A 16,945-nucleotide genomic window follows, 5' to 3' on the forward strand; every position below is an offset into this window, starting at 1 on the left:
TAGTACTCATATCATAAAGATGGATTGACTGAATAAATATAATAAAGGAGGGAGGAGGCAGCAAAGTATCTTTCTGAATGGAGAAAGGAATTGTCTTTAGGGAGGGAGACAAACATGGGAGTGATGCTGACAGATTACAGGATTATCCTCCAATCTGTGGAATGAGGAAAGAGAATATCCAGTCCATTCATTCTTTAAACACATCTGATTATTCTGTATGTGCTGGACAAAGTGTTGAGATTCAGGGTCACAGAGCTTCCTCACAGTCCCCAAAATGTTCATATACTTGCGGATTTTATTTCTTTTCTATTGCTAGCTTTAAAAATTACTGTAAAATTAATCAGTGGCTTAAAATGACAGAAAGGTCAGAAGGCTGATAAGTCTCTAGGCTAAAATCAAGAGGTTAGCAGGGCTTGAGTCCTTTCCTGGAGGATCTAAGAGAGAATCTGCATCCTTGTCTTTTCCAGTTTCTAGAGGCTGCCTGTATTCCTTGGCTCATGACCCCCTTCTGTACCTACAAAACCAGCAGATATACATCCTGCTGACCTTTCTTCACTTATCACATCTCTATCTGACTGAAAGAAGAAAGCTGGGAAAGCTGGCTTATAAACTGGGAAAGATTCCCTGCTTTGGAAGACTCATGATTAGGTTAGCTCCACTAGGATAATTAAGATAATTTCTTCATCTCAAGGTACTTAACTTTAATCACATCTTCAAAGTCAGTTTTGCCATGCAAAGTGACTATATTCACAGCTTCCCAGGATTAGAACATAGACACCATTAGAGGCTATTATTCTTCCTACCATAGGATTAGACATGAGCAGCCAACTATAATAAGTGACAAGTAATTTGCTATATTGAGCTGTAGAAAAAAAAAGGAGAAGACCTAACACAGACCAAGAAATGGGAAACAAATCACAGAGCAGAACAACTGAGCCAGGGTAGGAAAATATATAGGATTTCACCTAGTAAATAAGAAGAAAGGTATCTTGAGATAGAGACAATAGCTTGAGCAAACCATCTACTTTTTTAAACGTCTACTGCCAACACTGAGTCCAAAGTACCTTCATCTCTTGTCCAAACTCTTATAGTAGTTTCCTTACTAGTTCCCATATCCATTTTTGTTCCTTTCTAATCCAGTTTCTACGGAGAAATCAGGGAGCTCTTCAAAACAAAACAAAACAAAACAAAACAAAACAAAACAAAACAACTGGAGAGCAAATCCTGTCATGCCTCTGCTTAAAACCCTTCATTGCCTTTCCATTCCATTCCATTAGCATTATCATTCTTAACAGGACTCATAAGCCTCCATGATCAGTGAACTTATTTCATTTTTTTTCACTTGATTTTAGCCAAAAGGCCAAGAAGCGATATTTCATTTTTTTTTTTCAAACTGGAACGTACCTTACATATACTAGTATGCACAGATTTTTTTTTACCTATTCCATACTCAAATGAACATCACTCAGAACAAGATCAAGAACATTTTCCTCAGCCATCAAGTTGCCTTGTGCCTGTTAGTCAACGCCATTTCCTCCAGAGGTAATTCGGGTTTTTTTGGTTTTTTGTTTTTTGGTTTTTTAAAATAGTTTCAACACTGTAGATTAGTTCTGCCAAACATTAAGTTTCATTTAAAGGGAATCAGTAGGTCATACAGATTTTTGTCTGTCTTATTTTACTCCACTAAGCATAATGCTTTTGAGACCCATATAGTCAGTAGCTTGTTCATTTTTGTTACTCTGCAGTATCCTCCTGTATAAACACACCATAAGCTGTCTATCCTGTGGGTGGGTGTTTGGCTTGTTACCTACTTGGAGCTATTAATTTATTTTTCTGGGGGTTTTTATTGAGACATAATTGACATGTAGCATATTTTAGGTATAAAACATAATGATTTAATATATGTATATTTTGGGAAATAATCACCGCAATAACCCTAGTTAACATCCATTAGCACACATAGTTATAATTTTTTTCTTGTCATGAGAACTCTTAAAATGTATTCTCTTAACATTTTTCAAACAAAAAACCACAGTGATATTAATTATAGTCACTCTGAGGTACCTTACATCCCCAGGACTTATTTATTTTATAATTGGAAGTTTGTACCTTTAGACCACTTTTACCCATTTTACCTTCCTCTTACCCCTACCCTCATCTCTGGCAACTACCAGTCTGCTCTCTGTATGTGTAAGTTCAGAGGTTTTATAGATTCCACAGGTAAGTGAGATCATATAGTATTTGCTTTCTCTGTCTGATTTATTTCACTTAACATAATGTCCTCAAGGTCCATCCAAGTTGTCACAAATGCCAAGATTTTCTTCTTTTTTATGGCTGAATAATACTCCGTTGTGCCACATTTTCTTTATCCATTCATCCACTAATAAATACTTAGGTCGCTTTTATGTCTTGGCTATTTTAAATCATACCGCAGTGAGTATGGGGCTGAATATATCCCACCATCAGTGCATAAGGGTTCTCTTTTCCCCTCATCCTTGCCATCATTTGTTATATGTTGTCTTTTTGATAATAGCCATTCTAACATGTATGAGATGGTATCTCATTGTGGTTTTGATTTGCATTTACCTGATGATTAGTGGGCGTTTAGCACCTTGTCATGTCCTATCAACCATCTGTGTGTCTTCTTTAGAAAAATGTCTACTCAGGTCCTCTGCCATTTAGGGCTGTTATGAATAAAGCTATGAAAATTTATTATTGTGGTAAAAAGCATGTAACATAACATTTTCCTTCTGAGCCATTTTTAAGTGTACAGTAGTGTTAACTGTATACCCATTATTGTGCAACATATCTCTAGAATTTTTTCGTCTTGCAGAACTAAAGGTCTATACCTATTAAACAGCAATTTCTCTTTTCCCTATTCCCCAGCTCCTGGCAACCACTATTTTACTTTCTGTTTCTAACAATTCAACTGCTTTTGATACCTCATATAAGTGGAATATGCAGTATTTGCCTTTTGTGACTGGCTTACCTCACTTAGCAAAATGTCCTCAAGGTTCATCCATATTGTAGTATATGATTAGGTTCTATCCTTTTTAGTGCTGAATAACATTCCATTGTAGGCATATGCCACATTGTCTTTATCATTCGTCTATTAATGGACATTTAGGTTGCCTCCACCTCTTGGACACTGCGAATAATGCTTCAATGAATATGGTATGCAATTATCTCTTCAAGATCCTGTTTTCAATTCTTTTGGATATATACCCAGAACTGGAATTGCTGGATCATATGGTAATTATATTTTTAATTTTTTGAGGAACCTAAGTCTCTATGAAATTTTTGTACAAGTTTTTATTTTGTGAACACAGCACTCAATTTTCTTTGATATATACCTAGGAATAGAATCGCCAAGGTGTAGGAAAGCCATGTGTTTGTAATACACTTCCAAACTGCTCTCCAAAATGGTTGTGCCATCTTTCATTCCCATCAGCAATGAATGACTACTCCAATTACTTCATATCCTCACCTGCACTTTGTAAAATCAGTCTATAATTTTAGCCTTTCTAGCGGATATGTAATGGTATCTTACTGTGGTTTTTATATTTTTTTCCAAAGACCTATATTCATGTTCATATCATGCCCCTTGGCACATATACTCCATACTGTTTGGAATACGTTTATTCCCTTTCTTCCCACTTGACCATGTACTGGCCTCCCCATTTTCTTCCACTTATCCAAAAAATTCAGATCAAATATCACTTCCTCTTCTTGGAGAATATTCACTGACCATCAATCCCCAAATTAGGTCAGGTACCCCTGTTCTATTTTCTGTCTCCTCAATACTTGTAGTACCTAGAACAGAGCCAGGGTGCATAATAGACATGCAGTAATTATAATTTGAATCAGTGAGAGATTCAGTAAACTGTGGAGTGCCAGAATTAGTAGACATGTGGAGCTTTGGGAGCTGTGGGAAGGTAAGTGTGGCAGCCATTCTGGAAAGCAGTTTAGTACTATTTACTATACACAAAGCATATTAACTAGTAATCCTGCTTCTGAAGATGGTCTTGTCTAAAGTCATTAAAGTATATATATAGTAGGAAGTTCACTACAGTTTTATTCATGGTGGGTAGACAGAGGGAGTCAAACCTGGGGTCCATTATTGGGAGAATGAAATAGTTAAAATGTGGCAGATATAGATAGATAGATAGATAGATAGATAGATAGATAGATAGATAGATCGATCGATCATGGAGATACCATGTAGTACTTGGCAGTGACAGACTAGATAAACATAACTACATGGATAGATCTAGTAAATGCAGAACTAAGTGAGAAAATTAAGCAACAGAAATTATATATATAATATACATATTATATATAATATATATAAATATGTTAGTTTATAAATAATATGTAAATATATAAATATATATTAATTACATAAAATAAAAATATATGCTCACAAAACAATAATACATAGCTCTGAAGAGTACCCTACAAACAAAATAATGTACATAACAGGCATTAGATTGTCTGCCTTGAAGGAGGAAGAAAAAAGTAAGATAATAATGGGATTCAAACAAGTCAATGAAACAAGAGAAAACACTTATTACTAAATGACATTATTCATATAAACAAAGAAATACTGTTTTAAAAATCATAGGAAATGAAATACATTTTGGGAAATGTACAAGAATGTAAGGCAAATACAAGAATTTAAATTTATGCTATGTATTTTCTCAAGTTAAATTGTTTACTTTCTGCTTTATATTTTTGTAAGTTATTTTAACCTGTGATTGCTGGACTGAACAGATCCTTCTCTTAAATATATGTAATCTTCACCCTTTATTGACAGAGAATCATCAGTGTTCACTGTTAAGTTGGCTTGCTAGAGTAGAAGTTTATGTCTTCCAATTAGCCAAACTATTGTACTAAAATTTATCTTTGGAGGTTTTATTTTATACGTATTGTTGACCTTACTGTGTCTGCATCTTACCTACTTACAAATGGAATTAAATTTAAAAATGTAAAGATTGCATCTCTTCCCTTTCCCTATCTCTTTCCACAACTGTATTTTTGCTAATCAAGGTAAGCTTGGTGTATATGTACATTGATTACGGAAGTGGGGAGCCCCCACATTTCCAGAGCATTGCTTCTCACTGTTTCACAAAAAAAAAAAAATACATTAATGGGGCGCCTGGGTGGCTCAGTCAGTTAAGTGTCCGACTTCGGCTCAGGTCATGATCTCGCAGTCTGTGAGTTCGAGCCCCGCGTCGGGCTCTGTGCTGACAGCTCAGAGCCTGGAGCCTGCTTCGGATTCTATGTTTTCCTCTCTCTGACCTTCCCCCGTTCATGCTGTGTCTCTCTCTGTCTCAAAAATAAATAAACGTTTAAAAAAAATTTGTTTAAAAATACGTTAAAAGGTCATTCCTCACCAAGTTCATTTTCTAAGTGTTTCACAAAGATGATTTCTTTTTAAAAAATCCTTTTAAAGAAATATGTAGACTATAAAACAGATATCTAGGGGATAGGAATTAAATAAAGACAATACCACCTCCACTGAAAGCTATGTATGTGAAAAGGGAAATACTATAAATTATCACAGTGGCAGATGTAAATAATACAGTTCTTCTGTAATTGTTCAACACTTTACAGTGTATAAAGCATGTTCTCTTAAATTACATCCCTGAGGGCAAGTCAAGGAATATTTCAGTTTTAAAGAGAAAATTGAGACTCCACAAATGTTGACTTGCTCAAAGTTAAATTTTAGAAAGTGGTAGAGCTGGGACTTAAGCACAGATCATTTGCCTTGAAATCCAGGAGATTCTACAACTTTCTATGCTACTAACACTATCTCTGTGCAGCAAGACACAGAGAGAATTGGTTAGTTATGTGGATGCATATTTGATTCAGTAGAAGGTGGGGATTAGTAAGTGGACTATTTTCAAAAAAGTGGTTAGTATGAAATAATTTTTTTTTTTTTTTACTTTAGAGAGAAAGTGCATGAGTCGAGGAGACAGAGAGAGGGAGAGAGAGAGGGAGAGAGAATCTTAAGCAGGACTCACACTTGGTGCAGAGCTAGACATGGGGCTTGATCCCACAACTCTGGGATCATGGACCTGAGCCGAAATCAAGAGTTGGACATTCAACTGACTGAGCCACCCAGGTGTCCCAAAGCATGAAATGATTTTGAAGGGAGGAAAGAGAAGCATCTGTTCATGTCCTCAGAGTTTAGGCTGGACATGTATGTATCTGAAGAATGCACAGATCATCCACAAAGAATAAATATGTGTTACTTACATCTGTGACCCATGGAATGTTTTCTCTCTATACTATTGTCTCTGAAATTCCAGCCATAATTGAGTCCTGGGTATGGGGGGAAAGATCATCTTATTGTAGATTTGGGTTAGAAATAGGAAAATTCAGGTTGGGGGAATGATGTCAATATTATGGGAGAGCAGAGACCTGAGCTTTTTTCCCCCAACAAAGATCAATAATTGGATACCCGTCCACGAACAAAAACAGCTCTGGGAGAGCTTAGCAGTCTACTCACAAACTTTAGCACAACAGTGGAACAGAAAACCTGAGAATAACCACATAAAAAGGGAATGAAGAACAGCTTCATTTTGCCTGAGTCATCCATTCTCCAGACTGACACTACTCAGCACCAGGAGGGCCTCAGCTAGAAAGTGTTCCCCTTGCTGGGAAGAGGAGAGTGGGATGAGTGACCAGCATCCCCACCCTTTTGGGACACTGCAGAAAGGACCTACTTCAGTTTCACCCCACCCAGAGAACTGGCAAAGCTGAGACATATAGAGATGGCCTGGAACAAGGAAGAAGTGTGGGCACAACCAGTATCAGAAATGCAATGGGAGTGATCGTGGTTCCCAGTGACATGCTCTGCAGGGAACCCAGTAGCTTTTACTGCTGAAGAAACCAATGTCCAAAACAGCTCCTTCAGACCCCCTGGAAATTTTACACCAGGTTTTTACCCGAGAGGTTTTCATGTTCATGTTATCTAGTTTCCCAGGTCTCTCCTCATTTCTTCCCTCTGCCCCCCATGCCTCTGCAGCCTGGGATTTATACTGGCAGCCAGCCCCAGCTTCTGTGGCTGCACCAGTGCAAGACACCAACCTGGACCCCTGCCATTGATCCACCACCATGCACAGACTCAGGGATAGCCCCTCCAGCTGTGCACCAGCACGCTGCTGGCCTGACTCCCATCACCAGCCTCCACTGCCATTTGTGCACCCATAGCAAGACCCTGCAGCCATGGGAGTCCATTCTGACAGTCATGGCCCCCACAACTGGCAGAGAACAGGATTCAGCCCTATCTTCTGTCTCTGGCCTGAACTCTTGAGCCCAGGTGCAGCTAGGCCCTCCAACTCTGTACCTGCACACTCCTGGCCAACTCACTAGCTTCAACTGCCAGTTTATACCTATGGTGAGACCTTGCAGCCACAGGAGCATACTCCAAAAGTCAAGGCCCACAAAGTTTCATGTAGGCCCACATCTAAACCTGACTCAAACCCAGTGATTTGAACCATTGGGCTCAACTGCATCTAACCCCTTCAGCTGTGTACTTGCACCCCACTAACCTGAATCCCAGCATTGGCCTCCACTGCTATGCCCCTGGGAAGGCCTAGTAATCACAGGAGTGATTATGAATTATTGGAATCTCAGTAGAAGAAGGTGACAGAAAGCTTTTTTAAAGTAATAATGGCTTAAGGTGCCTGGGTGGTTCATTCAGTTGAGAGTCCAAATTAGTTTCTGCTCAGGTCGTGATCTCGTGGTTTGTGGGATCAAACCCCACGTCAGGCTCTGCACTGACATTGTGGAGCCTACTTGGGATTATCTCTATCCCTCTCTCCTGCCCCTTCCACCCTGAAAATTAATAAACTTAAAAAATACAAAGTAGTAATGGCTGACCTTCCCAAACCTGAGGAAAGATTTAGATACCTGGGTTCATGAGACTAATAGGTCAGCTCAAAATTCCAATACAAAATTATATTCTTGGGGTGCCTGAGTGGCTCAGTCAGCTAAGTGTCCAACTGATTTCAGCTCTGATCATGATCTCGTGGTAGTGAGATTCTCTTTCTCCATCTCTTTCTCCCCCTCTCCCCCACTCATGTGTGTGCGCTCTCTCTCTCTCTCTGTCTCTGTCTCTCTCTCGCCACAAAACAAAACAAAACCAAAAAAAAAAAAAAAGACCTTCTGTAAGACACATTATAATAAAACTCTCTAAATCAAAGACAAAGAGAAATTTAAAAGTATCAAGAAAAAAAAATTATCTCATACTAGGGAACTTCAGTAAAGATATCAGTGGTTTTCTCAGCAAAAACCTTGTAAGCCAGGAAAGAGTGGGGTAATATATTCAAATGCTGAAAATAAAAAACTGTCAACCAGGATAGTTTATTTAGCAGAGTGGTCCTTCAGAAATGAAGGTGAGATAAATTTTTTTCCAAACAAACAGAGGCTGAGTAAATTCATCACACAACACCTGCCTTAGAAGAAATGCTGAAAGTAGTTCTTATAAGCTGAAGAGAAAGAATGACACTGAATAACTTGAAAACATGAAAATATTCTGTATACTAGTAAAGGTAAGAATACAGTCAGAATCAGAATGTTCTAATACTGTAATATGATGTTGTATTAACCACTTAACTCTAGTGTAAGAGTTAAAGCGCAAAAGTATTAAAAATAGCTATAGGTACAATAATTTCTTAACAGATACATAGTATAAAAAGATGTAAAGTGTGACATAAAAAGCGTAAAATGTAGGGAGGAGGAGTAAAAGGGTAGAATTTTGCATGTGAGCAAAGTTAAGTTGTTATCAGATTAAATAGACTGTTATATGTACAAGATGTTTCAAGTAGGCCTCAGACTAACCACAAAACAAAAAGCTATAGTAGGTACACATGAGATAAAGAGAATGGAATCAAAGTATACCACTAAGAAGAAATATCAATTCAAAGTGAAGACATCAAGAAAGGAAGAAAGGAACAAAGGGACTACAAAACAGCTAGAAAGCAATTAACAAAACGGTAAGTTCTTAGTTATCAACAATTATTTTAAATGTAAATGGATTAGATTCTTCAATCAAAAGGCGTAGCATGGCTAAGTGAATTTAAACAAACAAACAATTCCATCTACATACTGCCTATAAAAGACTACTTTAGCTTTAAGGACAAACATAGGCTCAGAGCCAAAGAATGGAAAAGACACTTCATGCAAATGGAAACACAGAATAGAGCAGGAGTAGCAATATGTATGTAACAAAAAATAAATTTTGAGTCTAAAACTGTAATAAGAGGCAAAGGTCATTATATGTTGATAAGTAGGTCAGCTTATCAAGAGGATACAATTATAAATATACATGCTACCAACATTGTAACACCTAAATAAATTGAGCAAATACTAATGGATCTGAAGGGAGTAATATACAACAATACAATAATAGTAGGTGACTTCAGTACTCCACTTTCTACAATGGTTACATCATTCAGAGAGAAAATCAGTAAGAAAATATTGGCCTTGAGCTACACTTTACAGCAAATGGATCTAACAAACATAAACAGAACATTTCATCCAATAGCAGGAAAATATACATTTTTGCTCAAGTGAACAAGGATCATTCTCCAGGACAAATCAAATGTTATGTCACAATACAAGTCTTAGCAAATTTTAAGACTGAAATTATACCAAGTATGTTTTCTGACCACAATGGTATGAAACTCCGAACCAATTGCAGGGGGAAAACTGGAAAATTCACAAATATATGGAAATTTTAACACACTCTTGAACTAATTGATCAAGGATGAAATCAAAAGAAAATCAAAAAATGTCTTGAAATAAATATCTTGAAGCAAACAAAAATGGAAACAGAATATACCAAAACTTATGGGATAAAGGAAAAGCAGTGTTAAGAGGCAAATTTGCAACAGTAAATGCCTCAATAAATAAATAATCTCAAAACACCCAAGTTTACATCTTAAGGAACTTCTAGAAAAAAAACAAACTAAGCCCAAAGTTGCTAGAAGAAAGTGCATAACAAAAATCACAGCAGAAATAAATGAAATAGAGAATAGAAAAACAATAGGAAAGATCAACAAACTTAAGAGTTGATTCTTTGAAAACTAAAAAGGTTGACAAACCTTTAGCTAGACTTACCAAGAAAGAAGACTCAAATAATAAAATTATTAATGAAAGGGGATACAACTAATACCATATAAATACAAGTGGCATAAGAAACTACTATGAACAGTTATATGCCAACAAATTGGATAACCTACAAGAAATTAATAGATTCCTAGCAATATACAATATACCAACACTGAATCATGAAGAAATAGAAAATCTGAACAGACCAATAATGAGTAAGGAGATTGGATCAGTAATCAAAAACCTCTCAAACAAAATTCCAGTCCCAGATGGTTTCACTGGTGAATTCTTCTAAACCTTTAAAGAAGAATTAACAGCAGTTCTCAAACTTGTCCAAAAAAATCGAAAAGAAGAGAATACTCTCAAACTTCTCTTAATATAGCCCATATTGCCTCAATATCACAGTCAGATACTACAAAGATTCTACAAAAAAAGGAAAATTATAGGCCAACACCCCTGATGAACATTGATGTGAAAATCCTCAACCAAATACCAAGTAATTTCAACTACACATTTAAAAGATAATACAACATCATCAAGTGGAATTTATCCCTAGGATGGTTCAACAAATGCAAATCAATCACCATGATACACCACATTAATAGAATGGAGGGTAGAAATCATATGATTCTCTCAATAAGTGCAGGGAAAACAACTGACAACATTTAACATCCTTTCATAATGAAAACTCTCAACAAATTAGGTATAGAAGGAACATACCTCAACGTAATAAAGGCCATATGACAGACCCACAGCTAACATCATACTCAACAGTAAAAGTTGAATACTGTCCCTCTAAGATCAGAAACTACATAAGGGTACCTATTCTCACCACTCCTATTCTACATTGTACTGGAAGTCCTACCAAGAGCAATTAGGGAAGAAAAAGATACAAAAGGCATCCAAACAAGAAAAGAAGAAGTAAAATTATCTCTGTTTGCTAGTTGCAGAATACAAAATAAGATCTATATACCAAAAAGAAGACTCTGATGAAAGAAACTGAAAATGACACAAAGAAGATTGAACTGTTTGGAAGTGTCCATACACCAAAGTCATCTATAGAGTCAATGAAATTCCTATCAGAATTCCAATGGCATTTTCCACAAAAATAGAAGAAAAAAAATCCTCAAATTCATATGGAATGACAAAAGACCCTGTATAGCCAAAACAATCTTGAGAAAGAACAAAGCTGGAAGCATCACATATCCTGAGTTAAAACTGTTCAAAGCTGTAGTAGTCAAAACAGTATGGCACTGTCATAAAAGCAAACATAAACCAATGAAACAGAACTGACAGCCCAGAAATAAACCCTCACATATACAGTCAACTAATATTACCAAGGGAGCCAAGAATATTCAAAGGGGAAATAATCTCTTCAGTAAATGGTATTGAGAAAACTGGACATTCCCATGAAAAAGAATGAAATTGGACCCTATCGTACACCACTCACAAAAATTAACTTGAAGTGGATTAAAGACTTACATGAAGACCTGAAACTATAAACATAGTTATAGTTTAGAAAAAAAATGAGGAAAAAAGCTTCTTTGGTCTTTTGCAATGAATTTTTTGGATATGACAAAAAGAAGACAAAGCAACAAAAGCAAAAATATAAACATGTGTAACTACATCAACCTAAAAGTTTTGCACAGCAAAAGAAACAATCAACAAAATGAAAAGGCAACCTATGATATAGAAAATATTTGCAAACACATGTATATATGTGATATATGGTATATTTGCAAATCATGATACATATATAAGGGGTTGATATTCAAAATATATATGGAACTCATACAATTCAATGGCAAAAAGTAATAATTTGATTAAAAAATGGACAAAGGACCAGAACAGATATTTTTCTAAAGAAAACATACAGATGGCCAGCAGGTATATGAAAAGATGTTCAACATCATTAATCATTAGGGAAATGCAAATCAAAACCACAATGAGATACCATTTTACGTCAGTTAAAATGGCTAGCATGAGAAAGACGAGATAATAAATGTTAGTGATGGAGATTGCTCAATAAATTAAAAATAGAACTACCATGTGATGCAACAACCTCACTACGGGGTATATAATCCAGAGGAAACAAAATCAGTATCCTGAAGAAATATCTGCACTCTCATGTTCATTGCAGCATTGCTCACTACAGCCAAGACAAGGAAACAACCTAACACCTGTCTCCATTGATGGATGAATGGATAAAGAAAATGTGGTATAAACTTCCAATGGAATATTATTCAGCCATAAAAGAGATTCAACATGAGTGAACCTGAGGGCATTAGGCTAAGTGACATAAGGCAGACAAAGATAAATACTCATTAGTATGATCTTACCTATATGTGAAATCTAAACCTATTGAACTCAGTATGTATATAAGATGATGGATTCTTTTTTTTTTAATGTTTATTTTTGAGACAGAGAAAGAGCAAGAGTAGGGGAGAGACAGAAAGAGAGGGAGACACAGAATCCGAAGCAGGCTCCAGGCTCCGAGCTGTCAACACAGAGCCTGATGCGGGACTTGAACCCATGAACTGTGAGATCATGACCTGAGCTGAAGTCGGACACTCAACCAACTGAGCCACCCAGGCACCCCAGATGATGGATGTTAACTAAACCTATTATGATAATCATTTCACAATATATGTAAGCCAAACCATCATACTGTACACCTTAAACTTATTCAATTATATATATCAATTATTTCTCAGTAAAACTGGAAAAAGTCCACGTTGAACTGATAGAAACAGAGAATAGATTGTTAGTTACCAGGGGCTGGGAGTTGGGGGAAATGGGACAATGTTGGTCAAAGGGTACACACTTTCATTTATAAGATGAATCAATTCCAAGGATGTAATGTAAGGCAAGGTGACTATAATTAACAGTAATGTATGCGTGAAAGTTGCTATGAGATTAAATCTTGAATGTTCTTGCCATAACAACAACCAGATGGTACTTACATGAAGTGAAAGATGTGTGTTTGTGGTAAACATTTTGCAATATATTTGTGTATCGAGTCATCACATTCTACACCTTAAACTTATACAATGTTGTATGTCAGTTGGATCTCAATAAAGCTAAAAAAAAAAATAGGAAAACTCAGTTTCCATTAGAGTTTTCTTCTCAGCATGCTGATAATTTTAGTTTGGAAAGATTTTGATAGAGTATGACTCATTTAAATAGTTTTTTTTAATCTTATATAACAATGCTAAATGCTTTCTCACAACCTCCTTATCCAGTATACTCTTGGACAGGCTATAACTTCCTAAGAAATGATTTTTTTTTTTTTTAGTACTCACGTGGACTGATTTGGCACCCCTTTAGGAAATGTCAAATAATGAATATCGTATATTTCTCATGCTTTAGAGGATGCATTAAAATCCTTTTTACTACCATCTCATTGATATTATAAAAACACTAAGTTAAAATGGCAACTACTTGGGGCACCTGGGTGGCTCAGTCGGTTAAGTGTCCGACTTTAGCTCAGGTCACGATCTCTCGGTTCATGAACTGGAGCCCCGTGCCGGGCTCTGTGTTGACAGCGGAGCCTGGAGTCTGCTTCAATTCTATGTCTCCCTCTCTCTGCCCCTCTCCTGCTCGCACTCTGTCTCTCTCTCTCTCTCTCTCTCTGTCTCTCAAAAATCAATAAACGCTAAAAAAAATTTTTAATGGCAACTACTTTATTTATAGATGCATAGAAATCTTGATTTATTTTCCTTATAAATGTATAAAACAACATGGCTAAATAGTTCATTTGTCTTCAGGAGCAGCTTTGTTTTAAACATAGCATTTTTTTTTCCATTATGAAAGTAACTCATAGAATCATGGCAAGTATAAACTATATGAAAAAAAATGAAAACCACCTATCTATTACTGCACCATCCAAAGAGAACCATCATCCAAATATTATTTCCATAGTTTCCTGTGGTAGCATAGGCATAACTCTTTATCTCTGAGCCATTCACACAATTGTATGCATATGTTAGATGACAAAGGGACAGATCCAAAGTATTAAATAACTAATGTCTCATAGTGTTTATTGTTTACAAGTCAAGTTTGTATCTTTTTTTTAACCTTACCTAATTCTGTAAGGAGCATTTTTTCCCTCTGGTTTTGAACCTGAAGCCACTGCTTCATGGAAGTGCAACATTAGCAGTTACAACATTAGCAAATTGCAGAGCTCAGACTCAAACTCACTTCTCTCGGCATCTCAAATCCCAGTAGTCTTCCTCAACCATCCAACTACCTCATGTATTTGGATTTCTCCTACAATCTGTCCTTTTGACTAAATTAAAAATCATTCTAAAAGTTTGCCTTAAAACACCCTCAGAGTGTTACTAAATTAAGTTTAAATATCAAGTATAAATTTCCAAGCAATTAGTTTTGGTTTTGCCTGAGCAGAACACCCCACAGATGATGCCGAATAAAAACTATTTACACACTTCCATAGAGCATTTCTTGTAAAAATGTTGGGTCTGTAGCAGCAATTTACTAATCAAATTCAGAATTTGATTTGAAATGCCTCCGGCAGGCAGCCAATCCAGTTATGAAAGAACAGAAGCAAAAACTAGAGCCCTGGTGAGTCTCCTCCAGAAGCTAGATGGGTCCTTTGCTCTCATTAGCAAACTGGTTCCATAGGAAATCATTGTGATTGCTCCTAAAATAAAATATTGTAGTTAATTTTTTCAATAAATTATTGGACTGTACTAGACACAAAACATGTACATTTCAGAATCTAGACTTATAAAATATTTTGACATGTTTTAATATAAACAGGAACATTTCCAATGATTGCTTGGATCTAAAATGTTTTTCCACTTGACATTTGTTTATACTTCCTAGGAAAGAAACTCTATTTATGGATAACTGAATAACACAAATAAACATTAGAGAGAGCTGAAAAATCAGCTTTGATTATGCATGAAAATCTACAATGTCATTGTGTACTCTTATGCCGTATTCTGATTGCCTGTTTATTTTTACAGAACTGCTGGTGAGCCTATGGAAGAGGAGCCAGCCTTGTGAAGTGCCAAGCACACCCTCCCCCACTGTATTTCCTGTGTGTGACATCATTGTGTATCCCCCCACCCGGCACCCTCAGACATGTCTTGTCTGCTGCCTGGGTGGCACAGATTCGATGTAACATAAACACTGGGCACAAAATTCTGAACAGCAGCTTCACTTGTTCTTTGGATGGACTTGAAAGGGCATTAAAGATTCCTTAAACATAACCGTTGTGATTCTAAAGTTACAGTAAACCATGATTGGAAGAAACTGCTTCCAGCATACTTTTAATATGCTGAGTGACCCACTCCCATGCCCAAAGTTTAAACTAGTAACATCCAGTACAGCATTAGATACTGTTAATTATGGATGCTACAACAGCCAGCAAAATTTTGGGCAAAACCTAAGAAATACTCATTCCTGACATTCTGATCAGTTTTTTTTTGCATAATTTTTGTCAGTCTTAAATTGCTTACAGGATTTGCTTTTGGGTATGAACAGATAGCAGTTCTTGACCTATTGCGGGGGGGGGGTTGTTTTGTTTTGTTTTGTTGTTTTTTTGGCTTTTAACACATGGTTCAACTCTTACTCGTAAGAGTTCAAGATGGAGGAACTGGGGTGAGGCTTTGTTCAATGGAATAAACCATGCTGTCTCTCAAAATCCAAATGCCAAAGGATCTTCACAAACTGTATGTAATGGTGCAATGTTTTATGTCACATTTCTTGAGAAAAATAACCCTATTTCCCTAACCTCCCTCTGTGTGTTCTCACACATGGGAGATTTGCAACTGTATTTGAGGATGAGGTCTTCCATCTGCCTCCTACATCCCTTGCTCTAATGATAGTCACTTCAAGCATATGCTCCATAGAGGATGGTCTTACTTTGTTCCAAATCTATCAAGAACTTGGTTCTCTTTTTATTTTATTTCCTCCATCACATCCATTCTTTTTACCTTTCATCCCTCCTTCCTATAGAAAAGCTAAAGATTACCCATAATTTTCCCAATTACTTAGGAGCTTTGAGTCTTTCTTTCTTTCTTTGATTCTTTCTTTCTTTCTTTCTTTCTTTCTTTCTTTCATTTATTATCTTATTTTATTTTATTTTATTTTATTTTATTTTATTTTATTTTATTTTATTTTATTTTTATTTTTCAGATTAACAGTTGTTTGGCCTGATGTGTTCTTTTAACTCTGACACCACTGAGGTGAAGGAATGCTACTGAATTTTCTAGATCTTTGAAATGTGTTAATGAAGGCATTGCCTATTTGAAGTCACCTTGAATTGAGTTAACCATGAAGTTGTGCCTTCCTGTGGGGAGGGGGGGAACAAAAATACACTTAACCTTCATACATGTTACTTTAATGTCAAAGGCTAAAAATAGAGGACATTTATTTCTGAGAATAAAAGCAATTTACTAAATATAAGTAGGTTATACCCTACCTCCCAAAATTTTATTTCAATGTATAACTCAAACACCTAAAGACACTGATGTAGAATACCTCGCAGTATTTAATGTCTGACAATGCTTTTGAAAGAGTTGATGTTTCTTTTTATATATTTTCCTAAGTCAAAGGATATATTAAAGCCATAAGTGAAGATTGTCATGCTTTTATTCAGAAATCTGAAAGAAACCTTAATTAAAACAAGGTTTTAGGAAAGGCCATGATATGAAAGATATAAAACAATATGGTTTTAGTTAAAGAGGACTCTAACCTGTAAATCAAAGATGAAAGATCTCACTCAAGTAGAATTATATAACTCCCTTTTGTTATACAGTCAGACCATATTTTTCATGCATTTGGTTTTTTTAGGATT

At 36.1% G+C, this 16,945-nt stretch overlaps 1 protein-coding gene across 2 annotated transcripts in view; it reads left to right on the forward strand.

Annotated features, from left to right (window-relative positions):
• HDAC9 (histone deacetylase 9) overlaps positions 1-15,604 on the forward strand; it is a 955,850-nt gene extending 940,246 nt beyond the window's left edge. For both annotated transcript variants that reach the window (XM_042967858.1, XM_042967863.1), the window contains exon 28: positions 15,111-15,604. In XM_042967858.1, coding sequence (XP_042823792.1) covers positions 15,111-15,150 — 40 coding nt within the window. In that variant the 3' untranslated portion in view covers positions 15,151-15,604. The remainder of the gene's footprint in view (positions 1-15,110) is intronic.
• The last annotated feature ends 1,341 nt before the right edge of the window (positions 15,605-16,945 follow it).

Source organism: Panthera tigris, chromosome A2, assembly GCF_018350195.1.
Source record: "Panthera tigris isolate Pti1 chromosome A2, P.tigris_Pti1_mat1.1, whole genome shotgun sequence".
NCBI lineage: Eukaryota > Metazoa > Chordata > Mammalia > Carnivora > Felidae > Panthera > Panthera tigris.